Source organism: Chanodichthys erythropterus, chromosome 7, assembly GCF_024489055.1.
Source record: "Chanodichthys erythropterus isolate Z2021 chromosome 7, ASM2448905v1, whole genome shotgun sequence".
NCBI lineage: Eukaryota > Metazoa > Chordata > Actinopteri > Cypriniformes > Xenocyprididae > Chanodichthys > Chanodichthys erythropterus.
The window spans coordinates 32,790,266-32,800,549 of NC_090227.1; the positions used below are offsets into that span (position 1 = coordinate 32,790,266).

General features: G+C 37.0%; 2 protein-coding genes across 2 annotated transcripts; both read left to right on the plus strand.

Moving 5' to 3' along the window:
- The first annotated feature begins 752 nt into the window (after positions 1-752).
- Positions 753-7,025, plus strand: si:ch211-242e8.1 (uncharacterized). The gene is made up of 9 exons (XM_067389390.1): positions 753-840; positions 1,021-1,131; positions 3,156-3,269; positions 3,450-3,557; positions 3,772-3,949; positions 4,458-4,699; positions 4,921-5,077; positions 6,357-6,545; positions 6,812-7,025. The coding sequence occupies exons 1-9, from the start codon at positions 753-755 to the stop codon at positions 7,023-7,025; spliced, it is 1,401 nt and encodes a 466-aa protein (XP_067245491.1).
- Positions 7,026-8,072: 1,047 nt separating this feature from the next.
- Positions 8,073-9,020, plus strand: LOC137022923 (proteinase-activated receptor 3-like). The gene has a single exon (XM_067389391.1). It carries the CDS (start codon positions 8,073-8,075, stop codon positions 9,018-9,020), a length of 948 nt encoding a protein of 315 aa, XP_067245492.1.
- Positions 9,021-10,284: the final 1,264 nt, after the last annotated feature.

Here is a 10,284-nt window from a genome sequence, read left to right on the forward strand (position 1 = left end):
TATTCACACACGTTTATTGTGCTTTCGGTTGCACAAGAAATTGTGACGCATTATAAGTTAACATGTTGATTTGGGTATATAAATATATAATGTGCCGTGTGCCTGCAGATTGTGGCTCTCTTTTCACTCTCTCTGCAGATATGGGACAGAGGCTCACATGCACATAGCCACATGCCCTGATTCACCCTCGACTGTCCCCAGAGAGAGAGATGGAGTGAGAGAGCGTGCACGAGTTACTGGAGAGATGAGATCGGGGATTTAAGAGTGCACAAAATTACATCCACACGTGCACTTCATGTTATGTAAGAGCCTTGACTGCCTCACTGTATGCTGTAGGATAACAGCGGCAGTGAGCGGACAGGCAGAGCAGATGCTGTGTACACACACAAGGAAGCCTACGCTTAATACAGCAGGAGAAACAGAGAAGGGGCTGCCATTTTTAGGAGCTATGGGCATAAGCTTGGATGAACTAAGCTTGGATGAGCTTGGATATTCACAGACACCTATAGGAAAAGAAGCTATTTGTGATATTCCTTCACGTGGCACTATGAATGGATTATAATCAGTGATGTATAGCTTGCTACGCGGAGTATTGTGATCACCTGAGGACATATCTGCTGTTTTGATTTTTAGGCTGTGGCCCCTGGGGGCCTTTGATCATGACATCAGTGTGGCATTTGTTGTGGGTTGTGTGTGGACTGACGGTGTGGTCACCCCACACTCACGCAGCCTCAGTGAGCCACATTCGGCTCATGACAACCTCTGATCCAACCACTGACGAGCAATCAATCAATCCAGAATATCAGACTGAACCTACAGATCCACTCGGCAACAACACTGGTAAGAACATTTGGACAGAGAGACAGTGTGAGATACATAGACAGAGCAATAGATAGATAGAAAGACAGACAGACATTATGTGACAAATATAAATTGTCCAAGTACATTACATGGTGTGTGGCTACAAAAACTTGTGGATGGTGTGTGGACTGATTGTGTGGTTTCCTCATATTCACGCAGCCTCAGTGAGACCCAATATGCTCATGACCACCTCTTATCCAACCACTGATGAGCAATCAATCAATCCAGAACATCAGACTCAACCTACGGATCCACCCAGCAACAACACGGGTAAGAACATTTGACAGACAGACAGACAGTGTGGGATAGATATATAGACAGAGTGTGGGACAGACTGACTGTGTGGGATAGATATATAGATAGATAGACAAACTGTGTGGGACAGATATATAGATAGACAGACAAACTGTGTGGGATAGATAGACTATGTTGGACAGACAGACTGTGTAGGATAGATAGATAGATAGTTAGTTCTGGGAATGTTACTAGGTGACAGGTTATTTTATAGAAAATTATTGAGTTTGTTTGCCCATATAATCTTTAGGGTATTAGGTTAGCTAATTTGGCTTGCTGTCCACTGAGGAGGGGCTCGATGAAGCATCTTCAACTCGAGCTCTGATATACCCCCCAGTGAATAAATATAGGATGTGATTACATAGGGCAAGATACCTGAGATGAAGGTGGAGTTTGGGGAGGTGGAGGGATGCTGAAACAGCTGAGACTGAAGAGAGGTAAGCAGCTGCTTATATACTCTGGCTGTTGATTGGAAGATTAGATGGGCTCTCTCCTCCCTAAATTACGTTTAGGAACTTCACTAATAAAGTTTGAAGTCACCGTTATGGTGGTGAGCATTTGCTTTAGATGGGCTCTTGATTCTTGATATTTTAGCATTAGATTTTTTCTTTCCAAAACATGCTTATTATAGCAGAAGTTGTGAGAAAAATTCTGATTAGATGAATTTGGGTATTTAGTGATGATAATTCAATGATCTTCTCTAGAGACTGAACTCTGAGTGTATTAACTGTTAGTTTTGTGTTAATTAATGGCTAATTTTTAAATTCAATATACTGCCAGAGTTTTGAGTCTTTTAGACTCACAGTGTTTGAACCTCAACAATGGTGACAAACAAAAATCTTTTTTGTGACTTTAGTAGCTTGTTTTGTGATTCTCAGAACTGAGCTATCTGAAAATTTTGTCACCATTGTTGAGGTTCCTATGCAGAATCTTGATGTCTGTGTGAGTCAGCATGACACAATCTGAATAATTTCTGCACAATGATAAAAACTTTCAAAATATCAGAGCAGGACAGGGTTTTATGTATTGTCAAGATAGATAGCAATAAAAAAAAATCATGATGTTCAGTGAGCAAAGCCACTGTATGATGATGAAATCATCAATAATAAGAAACCTAATTTTTTTAACAAATGTGCTTTAGAAATTCACAGTTACAACAATTGGAGAAAAAAAATAAAGTTAAAATGTCAAGGGTCAGGAGCCCGTCTAAAGCAAGCGCTTACCTCCGTAACGCTGACATTTATCAATTTTAATAAAACATCAACACCTCATTAAGAAGATTTGAATGAAAGAAATAAAGTCAGAGTGGTTTGTAATAAGTGAAGATGCAGAGATCTAGAGAGATCTGTTAGTGTCTCATGTTCTGGTTCTGTTATCTGAGTTTTGTGAGGTTACCATTGTGCTGGAGAGTAGATCCTGTGCTTCAGTCAGTGATGATCCAAAAAACACTGATGTTCTGCTTCATGTTGTTTTATTTAAAGGCAGTAACTGTGTAGTTGCTGATGCAGTGATACAGTAGTTACATTAGCTCATACATGTGCTGTTGTCAGCTAATGACTTACTGCAAGATGTTTGCATTTTAAAGAAAAGGTTTCATAATATTAATCCAGGAATTACCTGTAAAGAGCTTCTTTTTTTTGTAAGATTAGTTTTTGTTTGAACAGCCACTTTTGTTTAGCTCTAATTTTCAATTTAAGGGCAGCAGGGACGTTCTGTTCCAAATAAAATATGGTTCCCTAAACGTTCAGAGAACATCTGGAATGTTTTGTGAAGGTCTGCCAAATAATGTGCCCAAAGAACTCCACATCATGACCGTCTCTGAATGTTCTGGGAATGTTACCAGGCAACGTCCTTACCAGTGGGGACGTTCTGAGAATGTTCTGGGAACGTAAAATTTCTAGATAGATAGATAATGTGATAAATATATATTGCTCCACTACATTACAAGGTGTGTGGGATTGTGTATGGATTGATTGTGTGGTCACCCCACATTCATGTAGCCTCAGTGAGACCCAATCTGCTCATGACAACCTCTGATCCAACCACTGACGAGCAATCAATCAATCCAGAACATCAGACTCAATCTACGGATCTATTCAGCAGTAATGAAACAGGTGAGAAAAACTGCAGATATATTGTACTGATGAAAACATTAAACTTTTAAACTCTGAGAATTAACCATCAGGTAATTATATAATGTGCTATTGGTTCCCATGTGGCTCATTAAAGCAAATTTATATACATGATATATATATTTTTAATATTATATATCTTTGTGTTTTTTTCACACTCAGCCTCAGTTAGCTCTATTATGCTAATTACTACCTCTGATGCAAGTAATGCAGAACAATCAACCACTCCAAAACATCAGAACGACTCTACTGATCCACCCAGCAATACAGGTGAGAACAATTACAGACACACAGACTAGATAGATAGATAGATAGATAGATAGATAGATTTTAGCACTTCATATACACACAATTTCTCCTCTCCCATAAAAAAGTCTGACTTGTCAACGGATGGCCTAAGTGCACTTTCAAAGGTTTTTGATAATAGGAAAACTGTGTGGAACTAATCAATATTTGATAAACTGCCTTATCTTTATTTAATCAGTTGCTACTCCAGAAACGGGGGAACTGATAGTGAGCTGGGATGGGACAAGAAGCTGGATAGTGAAGACAGTCACTGATATGCTGGCACTGATAGAAAGCAACATATACTCACTGAACACCATGCAAATTGAAGACATTTACACATTAATGGAAATTCACTGTGGTTCACCACAGGATATGTGTGAGATGTCTCACTGCAAAGGAAACACATGTCTGCAGCAAGATGCATGAGGCAGAAAAAAATCTATAACATATGCAAAACAACTTAAATGATACAATCATTCTCCATAGAAGGTTTAATGATGATGAAAGGGTTTGCAGGCACGTATCATGATTCAGTTTACAGTTTATAGGGATAGTTCACCCAGAAATGAAAATTCTGTAATGTTGTTCCAAACCTGTAAAACCTGAGTTTCTTTCTTCTGTTGAACACAAAAGAAGATATTTAAAAAGATGTCAGTAATCAAACAGTTGCTGATAGCCATTGACTTCCATAGTATTTTTTCTCCTACTATGAAAGTCAATGGCTACCGTCAACTGGTTACCAATATTCTTTAAAATATCTTTTGTGTTCAACAGAAGAAAGAAACTCAAACAGGTTTGGAACAACATGAGGGTGAGTAAATGATGACAGAAGTTTCATTTTTGGGTGAACTATCCCTTTAACATATTACAAAATATTCAAAGTCTTTGCTCTGATCTTATCTACACGTCTGTCTGTTCATGTGTTCCTACAGGGCTTGCGTGTATTTCAGTGCTTCCACCACGAAGGGGATCATACTACGTGGAGCATGGCACAGGGGTGTCTGTGGGCTCTATGCTTGTGTTCTGGTGTAAGGAGGGCTACCAGCTGGTTGGCCATGAGAAAATCACATGCATCCTGCATGCAGGCATCCCTCGATGGAGCAGCTACCTGCCAGTCTGTGAGAGTAGGGCAGCCATTTAATTACCTTTTATGGAAAGACATTTATCCTTATAATAAAAAAGCCTAGTTATTATTTTCATAGCCAAATTTGTTTAAGCAAATATCTGAATTTAAAATCTGTAAGATTGTGTTTAGGTATAAAATATCTCAAGAATATTTAGTTTTTCTCTCAGTTTTAATATAACTGGCCATCAGTCTGGTCAAACCAAGCCTATTTTTCCCCAGGTATCCCTCGGCCAAATGACCAGGGACTTCGCATTGCTTTACTGGTGTCTGTGGTGAGCGGGGTGGTCATCCTCGTCATGACTGTGTGCTTCATCGTCTGCTGCTGTCAAGAGCGCATGAGCAAAAAGAAGGAAAAGCAAAGGACAGGCAGAAGCAGGTTAGTCACTTTAATAATTTAAATAACCTTAAAGATTAAATTTTTTGATTATTAAAATTCATCAAAGTCATTAAAAAAGTGTGGTGTCTTTCAATAAAATAAAATTAACAAACATAAATGTGGCCCATAAAGTATATGTACACTTTAGCTGCACGATGAATGTATAAATCTAATTGCATTACATAGCAGATTATCAAATCAAGTGGCATTTATTTTAAATAAAAAAAAAAAATGTTTGTTAGCTTTTAAATTAAAGGGTTAGTTCATGCAAAAATGAAAATTCTGTCATTAATTACTCACCCTCATGTTGTTCCAAAGCTGTAAGTCCTTTGTTCATCTTCGTAACACAAATTAAGATATTTTTGATGAAATCCGAGAGGTATCTGACATCCGATAGACTGCAATTACCATTTTCAAGGCGCAGAAAAGTTGTAAAGACATTGTTAAAATAGTCAACGTGACTAGGGTGGTTCAACCTTAATGTTATGAAATGACAAAAATACTTTTTGTGCACAAAAAAATGAAAAAAAAAAACCATAGTCTCGCTATTGACATCGTAAACACAGTGCAGCACTTCCTGGTTTTACGTCAGAATGCCGACTCATTATTGGCCGGCTCCTGCGTCAGCATCACACGCTTGCGTCGTGCTGATCACATGAACAACACTGGCCAGTACTAAGCCGGCGTTCTGGCGTAGAACCAGGAAGTGCTGCACTGTGTTTACTATGTCAATAGCGAGACTGACAGGGAAGAGAAGAAATTGTTCAATAAAGTCATTATTTTTGTTTTTTCATTGCATATTTTTCTTCTCTTTTTTTGCGCACAAAAAGTATTCTTATCACTCCATAACATCATGGATTTCATCAAAAAATATCTTTGTGTTGCGAAGATGAAGGTCTTACGGGTGTGGAACAACATGAGGGTGAGTAATAAATGACAGAATTTTCATTTTTGGGTGAACTAACCCTTTAAGACTAAATATCTGGACACTTTCTGGTTGTCAAACATTAAAATGACCTTGAATACTTGGTTAAATGAATTAAAAACAAAAGGTTTGTTCTGAGAAAAGGTCTACATTCCACTTGGAGTTTCCGAATCTAATGCAATAAAAATCATACATTTTTATGTGTGGTTTATGTGTTAAACAAAGTCTCCAAATACCTGACTTGTTACATTTCCTTGATTAATACATAGGCTTAGTAAATATACTGTGTTTTAAAGTGCACTATAAAAATGTAAACAATCATAATAATGTGATGGTACTGTCGTCCACCTTCAGGAGAAGAGAAACACGGAGCTCTAGGTCTCGGAGGAGCCCATCCTGGTTGGAGAGAGAGCAGCTAGATTGGGAGGCATTCCCCCCACCTAAACTTTTCAGCCTGTCGCAGCGTCTTGACCGACCGCTGCCTCCTGGTAGTCCTGTTTATTCTGAGGTCATCAGAGCCTATGAGAACAGAGGGTATGAGAGGTAAGGAAAATCATTGTAAAATATATTTAGCTGTTGTATAACGTACGTTTATTTAACTGATTTTCTTCCCACAGAGACTCAAAGTGAACTTCCCTTTTGCCTGTATTTATGGCATAATATGCATCTGACTTGTATTGGAACCCACAACACTAGCCCACTCGCTACAAACATACCACATACTATTATGTAATATGTGGGAGGAAGTGTAAAGCCGCAGGACATATAAGAAGTGATTCAGTTTCTAAATTCTCATTCTTTCTACACAGGAGTCAAGAGAGTCTGCTGAGAAGCCCCCATACCACATACCCTACATACCATGCCAACAGTCAAATCTACCCAGCCCTTGTATTCCAGAGGGTTCAAACTGAGCCAAACCCCTCCACCTCTTCAACCACCCCAGTTTACGTACAGATTTCTACACCTCCCAAAAACAAGACCCCACACGCTCCTTCTGTCACTCACCCAGAGACCAACCATTAGTCAAATTTCTCATCAGCAGCACCGAATGTGGCCAAGACAATACAAACAACACTGCACAGCTGTGGCGGACAGATTTAACTGGTCGATGCACTTTGATATTTTTAATGTTGATGATATCTTTTAATATTTGCTATACTGTAAATATACCTGAACCTGGTTATTTTTGTCAGATGTTTAATTGATAGAACTAAAGATACCTAATTTAACCAAACTGTAAATAGACGTTTTGATGATATTGTAAGAAAATAAGACCAAAATCTTTTTGTTTTGCACATAGGAATTTGCTTGAGGTAGCCAACTACCACCCATTTTCATTATATTATATTCTTAATGTGTTGTAAAACATCGGTATGTACTCTTTGTTAGAATGAGCCATTTGTTAACTTAAAATCTGTAACTGTAAAATTTGCACTTTAAATGCACTGATTCATTTGTAATAAATTGTTGGGTTGATCTGTTTTCCTTCTGCTATTCATTGAGTCCAGATGCCCTTATCGATTTGGGTAAAATTTGCTATATGTCTTTTTTCGAAACCAGAACGGATGTGGAGAAAAAAAATCTCATTTTCATTGGGTGGTGGACACCATGCGTTCAATGAACCAGCAGAGAAATTCAAATACTTTTACTTAATTTACATCAACAAAACAGAACAAGAACTGATATATTTAAGATCTGTCAAGAAGAGAGAAGAAAAAGGACAGCGAACAATAAACTTCATCTCAGGTCAGTCTCAAAATTTTCAGTAACACTTTCACAACTTTATTTTATCTTGTTTATACATTTAAGTGTGTGTGTATATATGTGTGTGTATATATATATATATATATATATATATATATATATATATATATATATACACGCGCACACATATATATATACATTAAATTGATCAAAATAAATAGAATGTTTTCTGAAGGATCATGTGACAGTTATTTTAAATTGTAACAATGTTTCACAATATTACTGTTTTTAGATGAGAATTTTACAGTATATTTGCCTTGTTTTTGTACTAAATACAATTTTCTTTGTTTACAGTGATCCATCAACATGGCAAACAGCACATCAAATGAAACCCATACACACACAATCTACAGAAATATCAGCAGTCATACAAACAATATTCACGTGTTTTATACCATTGTGGATAAGTGCAATGAAAAAGACTATTCCTATGTTTGCTTGCCACTGGAATTCTTAACTCTCCTGCTGGGCCTCCCAACTAATGTGGCTTTACTATGGCTGCTGGTGAGGGGCGAGAAAGCTTTGTCACCTTCTGAAGTTTTGGGGCTCAATCTTGCCGTGCTGAACATACTCTACTGTGCCAGTCTTCCTCTTAATGTGTACATTTCTCTGAGTAGACGCACTGAAACGCTTCTCCCAGTTTCTGAGGCCATCTTTATCCTCAACGTGATCGGCTGTCCTCTTCTTTTGACCAGTATGTGTGTGGAGCGCTACTTGGCCGCAGCACATGCAGTCCTCTACATGAAACTAGGGAGTAGATGGGAGTATCGTGTTGTCTGGTCGGGTCTAATCTGGATCTTAACTTTAGGCATTGCAATGATTACCTACCAAGAAAGGCTGCCTAAATTAGCTCTGTACATGTCAATCACCCTTGATGGTTTCTTACTGATAATGCTGGCATGTCTTATTGGCATTGTGCGTGTCCTCCGCAAAAAAGGTCCAGGTGAAGGGCAAACAGGTGGAAGAGGTGGGTCACCCATAAAAAACAGAGCACTAAAGAACACTTTATTGATTTTAATCCCGACAGCTGTAATCTACGCACCTCTCCTGGCTATAGCCCCTTACATTCTCACGCTTAAGGTTGAAGATGAAGCTAGTGACTCACAATGTATGATTTTGAATCTGTTCCATACCTTCCCCAGTCTTGGGGCCTGTATCGGGCCTGTGTTTTACATGTCCCGTGCAAAACAACTACACTGCTGCAAGAAGAATACTGAAAAAACAACTATGCAAGAGCTACAGCATCCCAAGTGAAGTTTCCATTATGGCTTCTTCATCTGATATATGACATGATCACATAAAAAACTTCAACTTTCTTTAATCTTTAAATATTGCTTGTGGCTTTTAGTTTTTACTGATATAAAAAGAAGTATAAACATAAATAATTTTTAATCAATAATAAAATTTAGAAAATTGTTATTTGGTGACAATATAAGTTTTTACTGTATTTTTTTTTTTTTTTTTTTTTTTTTTCCCAGACAAACCTCAAAGAAACCTTTTTGCACTCAATTAGTCTAGGCTACTTTATCCTTTGTGTTAGTAGTAAGTGTGTTAGTAAATGTTGAAGATACTTGAAGATAGTCTTTGTTTCAACTCACAAATAGTCAAGACAATGTATTACTTTAAGTTTAATTTTTAACTTAAAATAATGTATCGTCTTGACTATTCATAAGTTAAAACAAAGGTTATTTTCAAGTTGAATTAACTCACATTTTTAAGGCAGCAGGTGAACTTTCATTTCTAAGTTTAACCAGCTGAAATGTTTTACAGTGTAATACATTTATAAATATTAAAAACTATAAATATTATACATAATACACTAAATAGTATATCAGGGGCGCAACTGCATATTTGCTGTGGGGTATGCATGATCAGTGTTGCCCCCCCCTCCCAAAAAAAATAAATAAATAAATTGATAATAATATATATTTTTAATTGTTTTATCCCGTTGTTTTGGCCCATAACATCATTCTAATAAATAAGACACCAAATTTTTAGATACCTATGAAATTTAAACCCAATTTCGATACCACAAAAAAACAATAACTACTAACTATAAAGTTCAAACATTATTAAAGACAAGTGAACAGTAGGCTATGTAAAAACATAAAATAATAAAAGCAATAGCACAAATCAATACAGTACAAAAAAATTGAATAATCATGTAAAGTAACACTGCATAGTCTTCACTGAATAATTAAATATAGATTAATCTTTGTTAAAGCTACAAAAGTGATTCAGTCAAGAGCAGTGAGTGATTTTCTCTTTGTCTTTTGTTGTTTGATTAACATTAATGACAGGAATAGGCTGCTGTCACTTTTTGAGCCTCTCCTCCATTGACATCCATTAAAAAAAAAGGTGTTAGGACTCATTTACAGCATTACCACCACCAGCAAATGTGTAGTAGTATTCGATAATAAGCGTTGTGTAATACTGAGTGATATTGTCTAAAGAAAATAAACAATATCGATGTTTTCTTTCTTTGGCTTTCATTTTTTTTTACCAATTATAATAAAAC

Bases quoted from the DNA above. Each gene is read 5' to 3' on its own strand.
- si:ch211-242e8.1 (XM_067389390.1), top strand. From the start codon at position 753: ATGACAACCTCTGATCCAACCACTGACGAGCAATCAATCAATCCAGAA. The intron at 1,132-3,155 runs GTAAGAACATTT...ACATTCATGTAG, and splicing joins TCCACCCAGCAACAACACGG to CCTCAGTGAGACCCAATCTG. The intron at 3,950-4,457 runs GTGTGAGATGTC...AAATATTCAAAG, and splicing joins TGTGGTTCACCACAGGATAT to TCTTTGCTCTGATCTTATCT.
- LOC137022923 (XM_067389391.1), top strand. From the start codon at position 8,073: ATGGCAAACAGCACATCAAATGAAACCCATACACACACAATCTACAGA.